Below are 21,021 nucleotides of genomic sequence, written 5' to 3' on the forward strand. Positions count from 1 at the left end.
TTTACGAATGTATACCATGGCATGCCCTGACATTCAATTAGTTTACTAAATAATGTACTTATGTGTTCATTTTCTTTCCCTACAAAGCTACTTTTATTTCAATATTCCCATTATTTTTTCTCTTATTTTCACTTTTTTCTCCACCCAGTATACAATTTGTGTCCTTTCTTCTCCATTCCCAAATAAATGTTTTTTAAGATATATGATATGGGCACTTTGGGAGACACTTTTATACAGTATTTTTGTTATGAAAATGTTTCTACCATGAAACTGAAGTGATTTAAGTTAAAAAGGTTTTTTAATGGATCTGTGAGTGAATCTTGAAAAGATTGAACTCTATAATCAGGAAGAGAGTGAATTACAAATGAAAGTATTTTGCTAATTGAGATGCTTTGTGTGAACTGTTGTATAATTAAGATTTTTAGAGTTCTGTAACTGTGTTGTCCCAATATGTGTTAAATCTATTCAGAAGATGGCCGATCCTTGGCAGGAATGCATGGATTATGCAGTCACCCTAGCAAGACAAGCTGGAGAGGTATGAACTGAAGTCTTGGCCACAACTGATGGTTGTGGTCACTGTGTGGTTATCTTGTTTAAAGAAATCATATTTTGATTAAAAATGCATTTTCATTTTACTGAATCTTTAAATGGAGTGATTTAAAGAGTTTATGGTTGCTGCTGGCAACATGGCTGCTGACTTCCCTCAGATTAACCAATTTCATGTCATTAAACTTCTTGTGATGACAGGTGTTAATCTAAAATAGCATATGCGTTTGTGTCAAGAACTTCATAACTTCTTAAGGCTTATTTTGTAAACATTGTGATAAGAAGTTTTTAAGAATATCATTAAGACAGAGTTAATGTTCTAGACCATTTCTGTACTTCATCTTTAAGTTTGATTTAAAATTACGTACTTTTTTTTCTATTTGCTTACCAAAAATATTTTTAGGTGGTTCGTGAAGCTCTAAAAAATGAAATGAATGTTATGATTAAAAGTTCTCCAGCTGATTTGGTAACTGCTACTGACCAAAAAGTTGAAAAAATGCTTATCTCTTCCATAAAGAAAAAGTATCCATCTCACAGGTATTTTTTATTTCAATTTCACCTGAAACCTAGGTTGGAGTCAATATACCAGACAGAAAGTTTAATTGTAGATACAGTAGAAATTGACTTTAGTTAACTTATGCTGAAAATAAATTTACTTAGGAAGTATTTGCTGGAACCGTAAGAGCCAGCCTCAGGCAGGAACCTGGGAGGAAAGGCAGAGCTAGACATTGGAACCAGTGGCTTCCAGTACCACTCGTTGACTCAATTCTTGACTTCATTGGCTTTGGATATATTTACCTCATTAGCTTACAAATCCTGGGCAGAAATATCTGTTTGTTGAACTCAGATTGTTTGCCCAAGCTGAAGCTGTCAGGGAGCAGCAAACAAGAATTATTTGTCTTTTTATTTTTATAGTAAGAAAAGTGTTTGAATGCTTGGAAGCCAACATTACAAATGTTTGCCATAGGCATGATTTAGAAATTTAATATCCTTCTCTATATTGCACACTTATTATTGTGAGGAAATGGTGGAAATTGTAAGGAGTTTGAGAGGAGCTACTAAAATTGGGGTGTTATTACAGAAACAGAAATACAGTAGAAGTAATGTCATCGTTTTAAAATTTTAGCACTGTCATTCTCTATTTCCTGGTCATACCAGTGACTATTCTGGTGTTTTAGCCATTGAGGAGGAAAAAAATTTATAGCTGTGAATAAATATGCTTCTCCTAAGAAAGCTAAGAGAAAAAGAGATAAAAGGTCCTGATAATGATTATTAGGGCAATTTGCTACTGAATAAAGGAAAAAAATAAAAAAGGTAGGAATGGAAAGAAAAAAATCAACTCAGATTTACAGAATTTACAGAATTCATGTATTTTTTTTTTTCAGAAGTCGTGTATTTATTACAAAGTATGTTTTAGGGAGACGTGCAGACAGTAATTTTGGTGGGTGACTTGCTTTCTTAATGATATGTTATCTATTGCTGCTGAGCAAATTACCATAAAAATTTAGCAACTTTAAATAACAAATATTTTATTGTCTCAAAGTTTGCTAGGGTCAGGATTATGGGAGTATTTTAGTTGCATGGTTCTGGCTCAGATCTTATGAAATTATAGTCAAGCTGGCAGTCAGGCCTCAGTTATCACTAGGTTCAACTGGAGCTGAAGAGTCTATTCATTTATGGATTGTTGGTGATTTGAGTTCCTCTGGGAGCATCTTTAGGAAGCTTCCCTCAGTCCCTAGCCATGCAGACCTCTCCACAGAGCTGCTGGCAACATGGCTGCTGACTTCCCTCAGATTAACAGAGGGAAGGAAAAGAGCGAATAAGATAGAAACCACAGAACCATTTTGTGAATAGTCCCCAAAAGTTAGATATTATTTCTACCATATTCGTTAGGTTGGCTAGAAATGAGTCACTAATTTCAGACTCACACTCAAGGCAGGAATCTGCCTCTTAAAAAGAGGAGTATGGCAGAATTTTTGGAGTTACAAATCCTATCTGCAATAAATGCCCTTTATAGAAGGTGTGTGTGTGTGTGTGTGTGTGTGTGTATGGGTGTACCTTGGTAATGTCTTCTAGAATTTTGAATTCTGGTATTTTTCACATGACTTTGTGCTATAGGAAATAAAACTTTCTCACTTTTATCAATACAAAGGAAAAAGGAACAGTAGAAATGTGTGGGGTACAAATTATTGTTATGTTTTAAAGTAGACTCTAGCTAAGGAAATGCTAAGGTTTGAAAATTATTGGAAGCACTGTAAAGAGTTCATCATTCTTGCTTTTAGTTTCATCGGTGAGGAATCGGTGGCAGCTGGGGAAAAAAGTCTCTTAACTGACAACCCCACATGGATCATTGACCCTATTGATGGGACAACTAACTTTGTACACAGGTATGTTTTAAAATTTTTAATGTGGTGAATACTGGTTATATATTGACTAATGGGGCCTTATAGTACACTGTTCAGGAATTGTTGGAGACATAAAAATGAAAGCAAGCAACATTGCTACTTTGAGAACAATTAAGGAACTAATGGGCCGATAGTGGAATGTTGTCTAATTATAATGAATTTGGTGTTCAGGAGATAAAACTGAGAAAAAGCCTGGGTTTCAGCATCAGTAGATTTGGGTTTGAATAGAGGTGCTTTTTTATAGGCTTTGTGAGCCTGGGCAAGTTCATCTTTCTAAGCATCAATTTGTTTTGACCTATAAAATGGCCATGTTAATAGTCCTGCCTATAGAATTGCTTGTTGGGACTCAATGAGTAATACATTTATATAAGAAGTTCATACAGGTATGACTGGCACAAAGTACATTTATATCTGAGTTTATTACCACTGAAAGAAAGCCTGATGGAATTGGCAATGAGAGTTAAAATGAGTAATCTAATCTGATTTGATGGGACTACACATAGATGTTATATTTGAAGTTGCATGTAGCTGTAAATATGTTTACTGATAAAGAAATGTTAAAATCTATAAAGCTAATATCTAGAATCTTTATGTGATAGATTGTTAACATGAAAAGATGCTCATGACATACTGTAACAGAAAATTACATTGCAGCATGTATAGTGTAATACCAGTTTTGTTAAAATGAAAACAATATTAAATATTGTAAATAGTTTTACTTTTCAGTAGTTATGTTGAACCCATTTTGCCTATTTTCCTCATTTTTCTTATCTCCTGCATCTGAAATTATAATCTATGTGGTTAAACTGCCCTGTAGCCATAGTAATAATTGGCTAACAGTTTATTTTCCAGTTGTGAAGTTCTAAGTTTGATGTTAGAGTTGACAAGAACCTTTTCTTTTTATTTTTTTAAAGATTTATTTATTTATTTATACAAGCACTGGGTACAGTCAGAAGCGTGGGAGGGTGAGAGAATTCACCAGAGCCAGAGCAGGGAGCAGAGCAGGCAGAAGGACCGAAGTACACTGCTGAGGGGAGCAGCGGGCGGCAGGAGAGGTCTGCGCGCCATGTGGGACCCTCCTCCGGTGGCCGGGGAGCAGCCAGAGATCGAACTGGCGCTGCAGAGGCTGCGGGCAGCTTTGCAACCCAGCGCTCAACCGCTGCGCCACCAGGGAGGCCCCAAACCTTTTTATTCTATACAATTCAATACCTGTCTTTGCCACCAGTCCAGGCTGTGGGAGAAATTACCAAAGAAAAGTCTTTTTAACCATGACCAATTGAATATTTTTGTAATAATTCTTATTGTTTGGGAAAAAAAAATTAACATTACTATATCCGTGGCTTTCGACATTCAAAAGATATAAAATGGCATGCAGTATAAAGTCCTGAGACCCTATTTTCAAAGGGGTGGGATTTCCCCACACAAATAAACAATACCAGATAGCAGATGGATGAATAATAAACAATACCAGATAGCAGATGGATGCCTAATTCTGTCACTGTCTTCCTGGAGATAGCATCAGATGCTACAGGTTGAGGGCTCTGTCCTATAAGAACCCCCTCTTATTCTCCTCCCCACCCCCAAGCTTATTTGAGATGCTGGTCACAAGGCAAGGTTGTCACTGTGCTTATGATCTGCCTATAAATCAGAGGTTCTCACAGTCCCTTCTTTGAGTTAGATAAGTTCCTAGAGTGGCTCACAGAACCCAAGAACATCTTACTTACTGCATTACTAGTTTACTGTAAAATGACAATAACCTTGGAACAACCAGATGGAAAATATGCAAAGGGCAAAGAGCTCTGTCCCAGCATACTGCTTTCCTCTAATCTCCATGTGTTGGTTAACCTGAAAACTCTTTGGAGCTCTATCCTTTAGGGTTTTTATGGAGGCTTTGTTACATTGATTGATTCTACCTCCAACCTCTACCCCCTCCCAGATAGGGTGTGTGGGGGTGTGGAGGTGCGAGATACAGTGGTACTGAAAGTACCAACCCTCTAAATCATTTGGTTGGTTCCTCTAGCAACCAGCCCTCCTCAGAAGCTTTCAAGAAGACACCTATTAACATAACAAAAGATCCTTTTATAGCTCTCCTCACTTAGAACCTCATTGTCGGAAAGAAGGATAGAGACCAAATACATATATTGGTTATAAATCACAATATCACAGTGACCTTTTGACTTTTCTCCCCTACTTTCTCAGGATTCATCTGTGGAGGTGACCATTATCAGTTTCTTTTGGTTCCTTTCAGAGTTGTATTATGCGAAGGGGAACAAAATAGGCCTCCCTCAAATGTGACAATTTGGCATGAGGATTGTTTTGAATTGAAGGTAATCAAGACCCAGCAGATTCAAGAAAAGATTGTACCTCTGCCTAAAAGAATTTAATTAGAGAGCCTGACCCAGAGACCAATGACCAGAGATAATTTTTTTATTTGCGTAAACTATACAGCAGGTCAACATCTAATACCAAACACCCCATCTTCTTGTCATCCTATGAAGTAACCTCCTTTCTTCCCTGAGAAACCCTAGGATCTAGCCCATTTCTTAACTCAAGATGGCATAGAAGCTTCAGTTGCCCAGCTGGCCCTTTTTGCCTCCATGTGGTATATATGATTAAGTTTAGTTTTAAAGATTTATTTATTTATTTATACAAGCACTGGGTACAGTCAAAAGTGCGGGAGGGTGAGATAATTCACCAGCGCCAGAGTGGAGAACAGAACAGGGAGACTGACAAAGTACACTGCAGAGAGGAGCAGCGGGCGGCAGGAGAGGTCTGCGCGCCATGTGGGACCCTCGCCTGGCAGCCGGGGATGGAACTGGCGCTGCAGAGGCTACAGGCAGCTTTGCAGCCCAGCGCTCAACCACTGCGCCACCAGGGAGGCCCCGGTGCTCTCTTGTTAATCTGTCTTGTGTCAACTTAATTTTTGGAACAAAGAACCTAAAAAGGAAAGGGGGAACAATTTTCTCTTGTACATATACCTGTAGAGTCATCCCGAGTGTGTATATAGTCTCCATTCTCCTCCCTTGTTCCCCTCCCTAATGTCCTGAGGGTTGCATGCTATACACATTGTTCTGGTAGATGAGAGATGAGACTATATGAAAAAATTTATAGACTATTATCTTATGAAATAGCATGTTTATTTAAGTTCTATCTTGGTAAATTTGTGTTTTTTTTTTTTTAAGATTTCCTTTTGTAGCTGTTTCGATTGGCTTTGTTGTAAATAAAAAGGTATGTTTAAATTTATGGTTGCTAAAATGTCTTGTGCTCATTTTCTGGAAAAGAATAAATGTGTCTCAAGCCATAGACCTGTTAAAATTATGATAATTTTTCCAGTGAAGATAATTTTGTTTTCTGAAAAGAATTATAAAGAAAAAAAACATACGAGTAACTAAAAAAGAATTCAGTACTTATCGTTATATATGTGTGATAGAGCCCTATGTGATAAGAATTGCTATGTGATAGGAATTGCTATGTGATAGGAATTCCTATGTGATAGGAATTGCTGTGTGATCTAAAATTCGTCATAAAAAAGGATTTGTGTCAGAAATGCTTAAATAGGTGTCAGTGCAGGGATATATTGAAAGACCAGGAAGAGTTGGGAATCAAAACAAAACTGGAAAAATGCAGAGTATATGTAAGAACCCAAATACTTGCTCTATCTAAAACCTAGTAATAAAATCTGTGACTATTGCTTGTCTTTGCCATTTGACTACTTGATTATCAAACAGTGAATGCTGTTTGCTAGTATATTACATATCTTCAAGGAACTTGTGATGTATTTGAGCGTCATATACTCAGAGGTAACAAATCTCTGAAAATAAAAACACAATTTAGTTTAAATTAAATCTTAGTCTCTGGAATACGTTAATCAGTGGGAACAACCAAAATAAATAAGTGAGCTTTACCATATAATCAGCCCTGGGCTATGTCTCCTGTTCTGCCTTTCAACTCCCAATTTAGTGCAAGTTAGGTGTGGTAATGGATAAATGTATTGTGTGGTGGAACTATGAAAAAAATACCAGGGAAACTACAAGAGATTATATATAACCAATTCTGCCAACAGTGGTTTGGGAAACTCTTAACAGAAAGGGTGTATCTTAGAATCTTAGAAACTGAAGGGTCTGCCAGAGAAAGAGGAAGAGGAAAGCACTTTAATCAGTAAAAACAATTTGGAGAAGAGCATGATGTGTGTGGGGAGTGGTGAGGTGTTCTTGAATGAAACCCTGAGAGTGGCAATGCTTAGGTAGCCGGAAACCAGCCAGGTTTTTAAGTGCTGAGACCCATAACTCCAGCAATGTAGAGACTATACCAGAGGTGTGGGTGATGAAAATGCCAAAATCAGAAAGTGTTTTCAATATAAAATTTGAAGGAGGAGACTTACCTGGGGAAGGAATGAGTGATCAAGTATGAGTGATTTTCACCTGGCTAATTGAGGTTTTTAGAAGACTTAGTTCTTAGCTGTGATGATGGGGTTGATAACCACAATTGTGGTGACAGCTGAATTTGTGGATAAGAAAGAACCAGAATGTAAGGATGTAGAGAGAAATGGAATAGAAGAATGAAAAGAAAACCTTGAGATGCACACCTTTTAAGAATTAATCAGAGAAGGAGGAACTAAGAAAAAATGACTCCAAGATTGGAGAACCGAAAGAGTACTACTCTCAGAAACATGGAGGATTGAGTGTTGAAGAGTTACCAGTAATGGTCAACAGTCTGCAGAGAAGGCATTTGGTCAGTAAGAGTTCACTGATGATCTCTTTGCGGGGAGTTTCAGAAGAATGTTATGATCAAGGTAGAAGCCAAGTTGTAATGGAACAGGAGACTAGGATATGCAGAGTCTAGGTTACTCTGGCAGTGAAGGAAAAAGGAGATGACATTTTAAAGGTTTAGAATGAGAGGGAAACATTTAGTGAGGAGGTACCAGAATTGAAATTCAAGAGAAGCAGGATCAGTTGATGGAACAATTTTTCAGAGAAGAATGGGAGGGTTGGAATCATAACACAGGAAGGACTCACCTTAGAAAACAGGAGAGACAGGTTTTCATCTGTGGCAGAAGGGAGAGAGGTCCAGGTGGGTGCCCTTACACGGATGGGTCGTAGTTAAGGAGTCAGTCTGATGACTTCTTTCCACTGCTGAAGTGTAAATTAGCATATTAGTTACTCCACAGTTTAGTCACTTGAAAGTATCAGTCAGTAAACTGGATTTCCTTGTTACTATCTTAGAAAATGGATTGATTTAATCATGAGAAATATTCATGTTTGGTGAAAGAAATTTGTTTTCCTTCTGCAGATGGAATTTGGAGTTGTATACAGTTGTGTGGAGGATAAGATGTATACTGGTCGGAAAGGGAAAGGTGCCTTTTGCAATGGTCAAAAACTACAGGTTTCACAACAACAAGGTAAGTTCAGTCTCAATTTTAGGCTCAGTTGGTCTGACATAGTTGTATTTTATTGCTTTTGATTGTCAACCTATGGTGTTTTCCAGTTGCTGATTCATAAATTGTTTATTTTCTCTTCAGTTTTTAATTTCAACCTCAGTTTTGAATGTGTTAGTGGAAACAGGAAGCAAGTGTAATTGAGCAAACACTTCAGACTCAGTGACTGACTAGGTCTAGGGGGCAGGAAAATGATTAATGGTTCCCTGCCTTCTTGAAGTTCATGATTTATTGTATTGCTGCTGCTTCTCAGATTTTGTCAAATTCCTCTAATCTGATGCCACTGCTGCCAGTTATGAGACAGTAAAACTGTTAGGGGTTCATGCTCTAAAAGGGGATCTTGCCATCCACACACACACAAAGGCAAATGAAGGAAGCAGATGCTTGTGGAAGATTTTTAATAGAATTGGTGTGCAGAGAGAGGCAGAGAGATAGAGAAGAAAGGATTTCAAATAGTAGTTTCCCACTAAAAGCCTCCAAATCATTTATCCCCTTATGGGCAAATATCCAGCTACATGGGTATGGCCCGAAAGTGGGGTGACTAAGATCTGAAAACTAGCTACAAGTGTAAGACACCTTCTGGAGGGGGAACCATACAGCAGGTCCCAGAAAGCTAGGACAGAAGAAAACACCCAAAATTCCAGATATACCACATAATCTACCATGAAGAGGCGCTGCCATTGTCTGTGCCAGGCCCACGAACAGCCTATCCATATGTTTCTCATTCATGTATCTCTTCTCCAGATATCTCTTTCAGGTGTCTCTGCATGTCTTTCCTCCATGTGTCTTTTCATTCCTCCTTCAGTCCACTTCCATTTTTATATCCACCATCACTCTTTCCCGTCTGCTTCCATTTAGGAAATCCAGTTCATGACATACTGAGAGTTGTATTTCAATGCATTTGTGATCTCTGCCTGGAGATGGGGGTGGAGTTTGATCAGAACATCATTCACTGGCTTGGAGTTTGCTCCTCACTATTCCTCTGATACAAACACTTAATTTGAGAGCTGATTTTTAATTCACTTTTTTTTATTGACCTCTTACACTGTAAAGATCGGAAGGTTTGTCCTTGTTTTTTTAAAAAAGATTTATTTTTTATTTATACAATAGCCGGGGTACAGGCCAGAGGTGCGGGAGGGTGAGAGAATTCACCAGAAACAGAGTGGGGAGCAGAACAGGCAGACTGACTGAAATACCCTGCTGAGGGGAGCAGCGGGCGAGACAGGAGAGGTCTGCCACGCCATGTGGGAATCTCCCTGGCCAGCCGGAATCAAACCCACGCTGCAGAGGCTGCGGACAGCTTCACAGCACTGCGCTCAATCCGCTGCGCCACCGGGGAGGCCCTATCCTTGTTTTTGAGACGTTAACATGTGAAGGAAAAAATGCATCTTAGAATTGAAGGAATATAACTTCCATAGAAATAACTCTTCCCTTCTAATAATTGTTCACTTCACATGATATTTATTATATGATTATTAGAAGAAATACAGTGGTTCTGAATATGTTCAGAACAAACTGATAAGCACACATCTCCACTGATGGGAGAGGGTGAATTGTGGGGTACACTAGAGAGTACTTAACAAGCCAAGAGTATTGAGTATATCATAAGCTTCAGTTACCATATTTCAGAGGGAATGGAAAGCATTGGATAATCTGGCACATTAATAAATGTGGGTTTAATAGGAGAGCTGCCACTTAATTTTAACTTAGTTTTATTTTAAATATATATTTAATATCTAAATTCCACTTTTTTAATATGTAAGGTATTTGCTTGCTTCCTCCTAGAGATATGAGGCAATCAGGTAAATTGCTTATCATCTGTATTTTTAGGGAGATGAGCTAAGAAGATGCTTTTTTGGTTATATAAAAACGCTCAGGGATAATACATTTATTCATTTTAATATTTGAAATATTAAATGCAATGAGGATGAGGAATAAAAATGTTATTTTATTCTGAGTTACAACTGTCAATTTTATTAAACGCTAGTGATTACTTAAAATGTTTTCTTTTAGATATTACGAAATCACTCCTGGTGACAGAGTTCGGCTCTTCCAGAACACCAGAGACTATAAAAACTGTTCTTTCTAATATGGAAAAACTTCTTTGCATTCCCATTCATGGGTAAGCTATTTACATTTCTTCCCTACATGTCTAGATAATTGAACATTTTAGGCATTTTAAGGGATGAATTGTCCTTTAGAAATGAAGATTTTTTAAATAAATAGACATGGGACTGTTACCATAATACTAATTTTTTAATGTAATTTAAAAAAACTTTTATTTAAAAATAATTTCAAACTTAACAACCTGAGTTAATTTATTGTTAACATTTATCCTATTTATCATTCCCTCCCTCTCTTCCCTTCCTCCCTCCTCCTCCTTTCCCTCCCTCCCTCCAGTCTAGTGTCGGGCATTATATTTAGTTGTCATGTCTCTTTAACTTCCTTTAATCTGGAACATTTCCACAGCTTAAAAAATGACCCATTTCCTTTTCAAATTATTTCATAGAGGTATGCAAGGTAGACTCCTATAATGTATTTCCTTTTTCTCTCTATCAGTAGTTGTTCCCTACTTGTCACTTCTCATTTTGTACATTTGTGTTTTCTTCTTTTTACTTAAAATCTTGATTAAATTGCATAATAATTTGCTTTTTTTCCAGGATTTTGATAAATCAATCAGAGCCACTGTTCTCCTTTCTGTCTTATTTTCTTTCTTGTGCTTTCTTTCGGTTCATTTTGGTTTTCTTTTCTTGAGACAATTTATTTTTATTCTTTGGTTTTTATTGTTATAAGTATGTAATCTATGGATTTTTATCTGGTCATTGCTGTCAATGAATCCCATAAATTATGATAAGTAATATTTTTATTTTAATTACTTTTCAAAAATCTGTCATTTCTATTTGTGCTTCCTCTTTCTCTTAAATACTCCATGTTTCTTTAATAAAAGGGACATTCTCTAATATAACCATAACAGTTAAAAAATCAAATTAACATTGATGTATTACCTAATATAATAACTTTATTCAAATTTTGAATAAATTCTGATCCAAGATATACTAAAGTATAGGTCAATTATTTTGTATTGTGTGTCTTGATTTGTGTTTGTCTGTTTTTCTCATATTTAGATTTAGGTATGCATTTTTGTCAGGAATGCCATGAAATTATTGTGTTCTTCTCAGTGCCTGATAACAGGAGGCACATGAGACCCTCTTGGTTACATTAATTTTGAGCACTTGGCAGTGGTTGACCATTCCCCTCTGTTAATTATTATGTAATTTAAGGGGAGCCACTTTGACACTATGTAAATAGCAATCTTTTACCACTCCTTTTAGTATTTATTGATGATTCTTTGCTGAATTAGTTGTTTATATAATGGCTATCCAGTCCTTACCTATCAAAACTTCAGTTACCTTAGTCCATATATATTAGCTTATAGATCCAAAGAAGAGGTGCTTTGAGAAGGCAAACCTGAAATAATCTTCCTTGGAATGCATAGGTCTAAGTACAGCCCAGGGATGTTGTTACCCCTTTAGTCCCAGTACTGATATGCACACAACTTAAATGACGAATAGTTTTATTTCACCCCACTTCGAGACAACTTGTATTGTGGGGCTGTTGTCCCTGGGTTTAGACAAATAATATACATGCATAGTAGAAGATAGTAGAGGTGTAGCTTTTTTTTTAGTTTTTCCCCTCAAAATATTGTTTTGATATTTATCTTATTAAATGATTGCATTGTGAGGATCAGTTTTATCATTTATATAGTGCACCATGGTGATTAAATTTTATGTATTGTTATTTTAAAATTAATTATGCCCATTTTTCCACACTCATCCTCTAGATTGGCTCAAATTACTTCGTCAACATTTACAATAAACTGAAGTCAAGGAGGAAAACTTTCTCTGAAAAAACTGTTTTTTCCAATCTTAGTTTTAAATGTTTTTAGGATTCGAGGTGTTGGAACAGCAGCTATTAATATGTGCCTGGTGGCAACTGGAGCTGCAGATGCATATTATGAAATGGGAATTCACTGCTGGGATATGGCAGGAGCTGGCATTATTGTTACTGAAGCTGGTGGGGTACTAATGGATGTAACAGGTAAAATTATGAAACAGAAAATCTTTTTTTTTTTTTTTTACTCCACATTTCTCACTTTTTTCTTTAAATCTTTGATATATATATATATATATATGTTGTACTTCAACTCTTAAAGCATATAAGCCATGTAATTTTCTGTAAAATCAAAATTACTAATGGAAGATAGAGGTTAAAAGCTAGTGGTCATATGGGATTAAGAATGGTAAATAACTAAACTTCTTCAAATGTGTCAGGAATTCTTGAGAAACCCTAGAAAAAGTCTAGATCACCAAATCTGTACCAAGAGCTCTTTGAATAGTGACCCAGGGTAGTTCATGTATTTTTTCTACCATTACTTTCTGCCTTGGGCCTAGAGAGGTTAAATACTTGCTTTGAATAGATGGTGATTTTTTTTCTTTTTCATAAGAGAGTTCTAGTTATTTATTTATTTTTTTTTCAGTCTTATTTTTCCTATATGTGTACTTCTAGTGAGTGCTGGACCTGGGACGTAACAGTGAGGGAAATCAGACATGGGGGACTGTCATGTCCAGCATGCAGTAAATCTTTATTGTCTTAGTGCTTATTATATACTATTTTAATTGCAGCAGGTGTATTATCAAAGCATACCATATAATGACAACACATATGAATGATTAGTCTACTTTCTTACTATTATCTATCTACTTCAGACAGTAGGGTGCCAGGTGGTTACTTCTCATACACATAATCTTATCGCCCCCTAGCTAGAGCTTGGGAAGTTCGCTCATTATTTTTGTTATTCTAAGATTGTGGAGACGTAGGAGCCTGAGTCCACACAGGTCACATTCTGGTGGGCACTCAATACCAGGTCCTGTCACTCAGAGGTTTTCCTCCGAGATGCATGTGTTTTCACATGCCTTTGGGACTCAGGTTAAGGCCCTTCTGTGCACTGCACAGGGTCTCTCCCAACACCTATATATTATTTTTATTGATCTATTGCCATACAACATGTTGATACTTTTATGATACACTGCAATGCCATAATAACTAATAACTTCTATAAAATAAATATCATAGTACTGGGATTAATTAAAATCTAGTCTCTTAACAAGTTTATTGTTTATAATAGAGTTTTGTGGTCTATAATCTGTCCTGTGTATCAGGGCACCTGGCCTTTTTATCTGCTACTGGCAAGTATGTATCCTTAATGTAGTAGAACTTTGATGTCTGTAGTCTGTACTGTATATCAAGTCACCAGAATTTATCTGCTATTTGCAAGTATGTATCCATAAACATCTCTGTCATTCTTCCACCCCCAACCTCTGATTCTTTTTTTTTAAAATAAATTTTATTTTTATATTCCCCATACAATTGCAGTCCACTTATTTTGACCCCAATCCCTCCCCTCCCACCCCCCCCACCCCCACAGAGTGTCTCTGGTTCATAGTTTTTTGTTGATTTTGATTTTCACTTTCTTATAGTTATTCATTTTCCTGGTCCCTTATTTAAGTTTTCTAGATTCCTGCTATGAGTGAGACCATCCGGTATTTTTCTTTTTCTTTCTGGCTTATTTTGCTGAGCATGATCCCTTCCAGCGCCATCCATGTTGCTGCAGATTGCAAGTGTTTATCTTTTTTGAATGCTGAGTAATATTCCATGGTATATATGTACCACATCTTCTTGATCCAGTCATCTATTTTTGGGCATTTGGGCTGTTTCCAAAGCTTAGCTATTGTAAACAGTGCTGCTATAAACATAGGGGTGCAGGTGCTCTTTGGAATTGATGTTTCTGTGTCCTTTGGGTAAATACCTAGGAGTGGAATTGCTGGATCATATGGAAGTTCTGTGTTTAGTAGGTCCAGAAATCTCCACACAGCTCTCCATAGTCCAACCTCTGATTCTTTTTTTTTTTTTAGAGGCATGTTTTATTTATTTATTTATTTGTTTGTCTGCTTTGTCTATACATGCACTGGGCACAGTCAGCAGCGCGGGAGGGTGAGAGAATTCACCAGAGCCAGAGCGGGGAGCAGAGCAGGCAGAAGGACCAAAGTACACTGCTGAGGGGAGCAGCGGGCGGCAGGGGAGGTCTGCGCGCCATGTGGGACCCTCCTCCGGTGGCCGGGGAGCAGCCGGGGATCGAACCAGCGCCGCAGAGGCCGCGGGCAGCTTCGCAACCCAGCGCTCAACCGCTGCGCCACCGGGGAGGCCCCCAACCTCTGATTCTTAAAAGTAAAGGATAAATCTGGGTTTTAGGAATTCACTAGTGATGTGAGAAAAGCAACAAAATCAGGAAATGGAATGGAGATGGTATAAAATGTACTGGAGTCAAATTTCTTATCCACAGAGTCTCCCAAACTAGTATTTAGTAAAAACAGAGATGCTTAGAAACTCATCTTTGTATTGCCAAAGCCCAAATATTATGATTATGCGACAGAATAGATTTTTTAAAAAAGATTACTGAAAGTATTAAAATGTTGTTGTTGGCCATGGTATGTATTGCTATACTAACTAGTTTTATAGAAATCATTTTTGTATAAGATATAACCATTTTCCTTATTTGATTTGATTCTAGGTGGATCATTTGATTTGATGTCACGAAGAATAATTGCTGCAAGTAGTAAAACAATAGCAGAAAGAATAGCCAAAGAAATTCAGATAATACCTTTACAAAGAGACGATGAAGATTAACTGCAGCAACCACACATATTTGACCATAGTTGTTTCTCCCAAGATTTGCTGACATACTTGATAGTGTTAAAAAATTTAGACATTTGTTCAGATATATAATATGGTTGGTTTAAATTGTCTTTAATGTTCAGCCTAAGATATTGCAACTTCTAAGTTTTAATGAGACTAGATATGTAAGAATAGACGAAATGTTTATATCACTGTTTAAAAAATTGCATGTAAGAGTGTGCTTTGGGAAAAATACACGGGCAGTTCATGAGATAGGTGTCACATTAAATGAAATAATAGCAATTTAGAGTTTCTAAGTACATATGAACCTCTGAAATTTTGACTATTTGTGTACATAAGCATTTTAAATTAGAAAGCAAACTTTTTGAGAGAGGAAAAAAATTCTCTCAAGTTCCAAAAGCCATATTCAATTAAGTTTAAGACTATAATAAGTACTTCCTAAGCCAAGGGTTCTTTCTTTGTAGAGAGCCATATTTTGTTCATCTTTTTACAGGTAGCCCTTAGCACATTACCTGTCAAATATTAGACACTTCAAAAATAAGCATTGGAAAGAATATTTTGACGATAGCAATTCCTCCTTATAACAGATAATGAATTCACCATTCTGTATTTTTACTTTAAGTTTTAAAAATTATCTAGTTATCCTTTTTTCTATTTCACATTACCATGTCATTTCAATTACCATGCTGTCAGACTTTACTTATTTTCTGCAGTTAATATATTTTCTAAAACACTGCATTACAGTATTTGTTTGGATTTCTTTAAAGTTTCCATGTAAAAGAGAAGAAAAATTCATAAAAGCACTTTCATCAGATATCTGATATAATTAGATACAGCATAACATTTTACTAAGCTCAGTATTCATATTATGAAGATGTTTCTACTGATCTAATTGTACACAGATCCTGGCAAATATACTGTACTGTTAATATTGAACTTTCATTTCTTCCTAAACTCCTTATTTAACTTCACTGTCACTTTAAATGTTCTTTGATAGCCTTTGACTTATTAAACTCAAGAAAAATTGTTCTGGTTCATAGACATTTTTAAAATATTAATTTATTGCTTAGCCTTGTCTCTTGCCATGTGAACAGACTATCAAGTTTTGTTATGGTTTCATGGGAGCTTTGTATTTAATAAAATGAAAATGCTTCTACAAAGTTTTCAAGGTAAGTTATTTTATTGTTAAATCTAATATATTAAATATTCAAGTACTAAGATTTGATTATTGTAGATAATGAATTTGTACTGTTGGGCACATGCAGTAAAAACATCTCATACAATTTCTTCTGGTATTTGCCTCCATCTTTTAAAAGAATAGATACATTCTGCTACATCTTTATTGACTTAATTCATTGTTTCTTGTTATTAACTTGCTTTATGGAAGATGAGGATTTTTGTATTCTTAACTTACTTCATGAATTGCTTTTACTTTCCATTCTTCTAATACAGAGACACCAATTTTTGGTAGTTAAATTTATATTCATTGTTTAACTTATGACTTTTATTTACTGGTTAGCTAACTAGTAATATATTACATTTCTTTTACTGTGCAGCTTTTTGTTCTTCCTGAAATTAACAAATTTTCTACAAGATCTTTATTTTCTATTTTTTTAAACTATTCTCTTCTCTTAAACTATTTTCTTTTCCTACTGAAGATACTGGGACTCTTTTCCTTCCCTTCTATTTGGAACTGGTTACTGGCTAGATGTGCTGCATAGTAGTCCTGGAGGCTTCTCCTATGTCCATTCTTTTGTGTTCTGGATCTTTCAAGCTCTCCTTTTAGTAAAGCATCTCTCAGGTGTTTCCTATGAAAAGGTACTTGGATGACAAAATTTTGAGATCTCGCATGTCAGGAAACGTCTATTTCTTCATGCTTTGTTGGCAGTATGGTTAAGTGTAGAAATACCATTGAAAACCATTTTCCCTGAAAAATTTTGAAGCATCGCTGCACTCTCTTTTAGCTTTCAGTGTTGCTGATGAGAAGTCATTTCAGTTTTCAGTCCATTGATACTAATCTTCTCTCAAGGAGATTTTAGGATTTTCTATTTCTGGAATTTTCTGATTTCTCCATGATAAGCTTTGATTTGCCTTTTTAAAAAAAAAAATTAGGCTCATTATGACCTTTCATTCTGGAAAATCCTCAACTTGTCATCAGTGGTTTTTTTTTTCTTCTTCTTTCATAATTTCCTCTTTTCCTTATCCTCTGGATTTCCTTTGGAATTTCTATTATTCAGTTGTTGGACCATGTATATTCATCCTTTTACTTTCTCTAACATCTTTTTGCTTCTAAAGGATTTCTTTAACTATCTTCCAGTTCTTCTATCAACTCATTTAAAGTCTCAATAGAGTAATATAAAACATTTAGAACATCCAGTATTGCTTCTATCAGTACTCAAAGTGATACAGTTTTAGTGCTATCCCTATCAAGATCTCAGTGATGTTTTGGGGAGGAGGGAAGGTGGGTGGGTTACCAACTTAGATGAAAATATAGAGCCATCTTAAGCAAAGGAGTAGGTTAGAAGACTATATGACCAGATATCAAGACTTGCTATAGTGCTAATATTTTCATTAAAACAGTGTTAGGGCTAGTGATACTAGCCCAAGAAAAAACAGACCAATGGAATAGTGCCCAGAAATAGACTCAAACACATAGAACTGTCCAGTGTATGAAAATGGTGCCACTGAAATGCAGCATTGCAAAAATGGTCTTTTTAATAAATTATGTGGAATCATTTGGATATCCATATTTTTAAAAATGGAAAAAAGAATTTTGATCCCATCACACCATTTTAAAAAATCAGTTCCAGGTGAATCCAAAACCTAAATATGATAGCTAAAACAAAACTTCTAGAAAATAGCATGGACTCTCTTCCTGATCTTGTTAGACAAAGACATGGTAAACAGGGTACAAAAAAAAAGCACTAACAATAAAGATTCATTAGCTGGACTACATCAATATTAGGAACAGACTATGCCAGTGAGTTGGAGACCACAGTTTATGATACATCTGACAAGTTACTTCTAGAGTGTATAACTCCTACCTAGCAATAGAAGTAATCCAAATATAGACAAAACAGTTGAACACATATGCTACAAAATATATAAACTCTAAGTGAATGTAAAACTGCTCAATATCAGAAGTTAACCAAGAAATGCAAATTGTAACAATAATAATATGCCACCAGAACAGCTAAAGCAAAACAGAAACCCAGCACAAAAGCAAGCGAAATAAACCCCTGATAAATGCAAGGACTGATAAGATGGTGAAGCAGATGGCCGCTTATGTCACTCCATTGGTTTTGCTTTTTGAAGTCACAATTTACAGAAGCTAAATCTTTTCTGCCTTTAACTTATTTGACCATTCTTTCCCCTTTCAATTGTCCTCCGTTTTCAAATCATACTTTTAAAAGTCTGTCCATTTCTGTTTCTTTTGCTGACTTTTCTTCCTCTGTGCTGATACTGTCTCGTACATTGCTATCCTTGGTCTTCTCTCAAGTCATTCAGGAAACTTATGCATGCCCATGACTTCAGCTATCACTTCCATTCTGCTGACTCTTAAATCTCGACCTTGGGCAGGTATTTCCTTTCTGAGTTCTCAACCTGAATCTCCAGCTCCTTGCAAAACCTCCCTTTCTGAATGCCCTCTAAATTTATCAACTCAAACCATGTGTAACCAAGCTAATTCTCTGCGCAGTCTTTTTTTTTTTTTAAGATTATTTATTTATTTATGCAAACAATGGGTACAGTCAGAAGTGCAGGAGGGTGAGAGAATTCACCAGAGCCAGAGCAGGGAGCAGAACGGGCAGAAGGACCGAAGTACACTGCTGAGGGGAGCAGCGGGCGGCAGGAGAGGTCTGTGCGCCATGTGGTACCCTCCTCCGGTGGCGGGGGGAGCAGCCGGGGATCGAACCGGTGCCGTAGAGGCTGCAGGCAGCTTTGCAACCCAGCGCTCAACCCCTGCGCCACTGGGGAGGCCCTCTGCGCAGTCTTTTTCTGCTGTTCCCTTGAATGTATTCCCTTTCTGCCCATCTCCCTTCCTTCTCAAATGAGGACTTGTTTGATACTTCCTTTCCCCTATTTCTCCACATCCACTTTGCCATAGTCTAAGTTCTTCCTGATGATGACCCCACTTAATATTCCATTAAATATTCCAGATGGCATTCCTTCTGCCCAGAATGGTCCATAGTAATAGTAGATTGTTGGTTTTTTTTTTTTTTTTTAATAATTGGCAAAGATACTTCTAAGTCATGATTTCCCTTCCTTGGGATCTGCCCCAATCACACAGGACTGTGCCTGCTTTCACCATCTGTAGAAGATATGGCTCAGCCCACTGGTTAATTCAGAAAAGGGCAGCTGATTCAAGCGGACAAATGGTATCTGTTTGGGAACTGGGCATTTTGAACCCCATGATGGAGACTGAGGATAATGGGAATAACCTTCCCATTATGTAGCACTTGAGGTCAGCACTGGATAAGCATCACTTCTTGGAGTGGCCAGCCCTCAGGCTGAGCTGGACATCAGCAATCCCCTCTCACAAGACTGCCAGTTTAAGAGACACTTTGACACACTCAATATGTTCTCATTTCCAATATGCCATATATTGTAAGTTCATATCCCTTTGGTTGTTTATTCCCTTAAATCAAAATATTTTCCTGATTACTGTCATTAATATTTAGCATTTGTTGAACATAACATACAGTCATTATGTTTAGCACTTGACATTTGTGTTCATATTTAATCCTCATAATAACCCCAGGAGAGGTTATTACCATTTTACATAGGCACAAAGATGTTATTTAATTAGCCAATTTCCCTGCTCAAGGTGACACTACTAAGTGCAGTGATTCAGCTCGAGTCCACAGTCTAACCCACTAATTCCCCAATGGTCCTCTCCCTGGCTGCTTAGTAGACTCAACTGGGAAATTTTAAATGACATTGTTTGGGTCCCACCTGCATCTGATTTACTAGATTTGCAGTGTGGTCTGGCCATCTGTACTTTTTAAATTTTTTCAGGTGATTCCTTTGAGTAGCTAGCATTGATAACCATTTTGCTACATTGTATTGCTGCCCAGAAGTAACTCACCCATCTACCTCACAAACCTCAGTTTCAGGGATAGTATGTCTTTTTTTTGTTTTTTTTTTTTTTTTTGTGGGACTCTCGCCGGTGGCCGGGGATCAAACTGGCTGCAGAGGCTCTGGGCAGCCTCGCAACCCAGCACTCAACCGCTGCACCACCAGGGGAGGCCCAGGGATAATATGTCTTAAAAGTGAAACGTTGCTTTGAGTCATCCCTTTGTCACCTGGTGGGCCTGATTTGAAAATTATTTTACCAGCCTTTTTATTTCCACAAATTAACACTAGATGGCAAACTCCACATAGGGAATTATCTTTGTTAATGATTTTTTCATTTCTGAAGCATTTTAAATTTCCTTCAAATAACCTCAGTAGTTAATATTTAAGATTAATAATACAGTTTGAAAACAAGGGCAAGTTTTTCATAAATTGAACTCTTTATTGTATGCCAATTCATATTTCTTTAAGGAGAGGCATAAATATCCTGTATATATGCATGGCCTTGATTTTGGTTGTCTTCCAGTTTTAGCTTTAAAAGGGAGTTCATTAATCATGAACATATATAGAATGAAATATTTATCTTTTGTTATTTTTGAGCTACTTTTCCACCAGTATATTTCAATGTCCCTGTCAAATAATTGATCCATTAATAAAAATGTTTAACAAAGTCCTGCTTACCTTTTTGAGGAAACTTGTGGAATCTCCATTGCAAGGTAATGGTGACTGGATAGTAGTATATGCTCACGCTTCCCTTTGCTTAGGAACAGTGTTTGCTTGAAGAATGGAGATACAGAGAAAAGTATAGTA

General features: G+C 36.7%; 1 protein-coding gene across 1 annotated transcript; it reads left to right on the forward strand.

Annotated features, from left to right (window-relative positions):
* The first annotated feature begins 89 nt into the window (after positions 1-89).
* Positions 90-16,440, forward strand: LOC119240387 (inositol monophosphatase 1). Its single transcript, XM_037504732.2, has 8 exons — positions 90-535; positions 950-1,083; positions 2,829-2,933; positions 6,134-6,179; positions 8,241-8,349; positions 10,399-10,507; positions 12,332-12,483; positions 15,014-16,440. Exons 1-8 carry the CDS (start codon positions 473-475, stop codon positions 15,127-15,129), a joined length of 834 nt encoding a protein of 277 aa, XP_037360629.1. The 5' UTR covers positions 90-472; the 3' UTR covers positions 15,130-16,440.
* Positions 16,441-21,021: the final 4,581 nt, after the last annotated feature.

Source organism: Talpa occidentalis, unplaced genomic scaffold, assembly GCF_014898055.3.
Source record: "Talpa occidentalis isolate TD23 unplaced genomic scaffold, MPIMG_talOcc4v2.1, whole genome shotgun sequence".
NCBI classification, from domain to species: domain Eukaryota; kingdom Metazoa; phylum Chordata; class Mammalia; order Eulipotyphla; family Talpidae; genus Talpa; species Talpa occidentalis.

What these genes read in the sequence shown, in the direction of transcription:
- LOC119240387 (XM_037504732.2), top strand. Translation starts at nt 473, where the DNA reads ATGGCCGATCCTTGGCAGGAATGCATGGATTATGCAGTCACCCTAGCA. An exon ending in GCTTTGTTGTAAATAAAAAG is followed by an intron (nt 6,180 to 8,240) that starts GTATGTTTAAAT and finishes TTCCTTCTGCAG; the next exon opens with ATGGAATTTGGAGTTGTATA. An exon ending in ACAGGTTTCACAACAACAAG is followed by an intron (nt 8,350 to 10,398) that starts GTAAGTTCAGTC and finishes GTTTTCTTTTAG; the next exon opens with ATATTACGAAATCACTCCTG.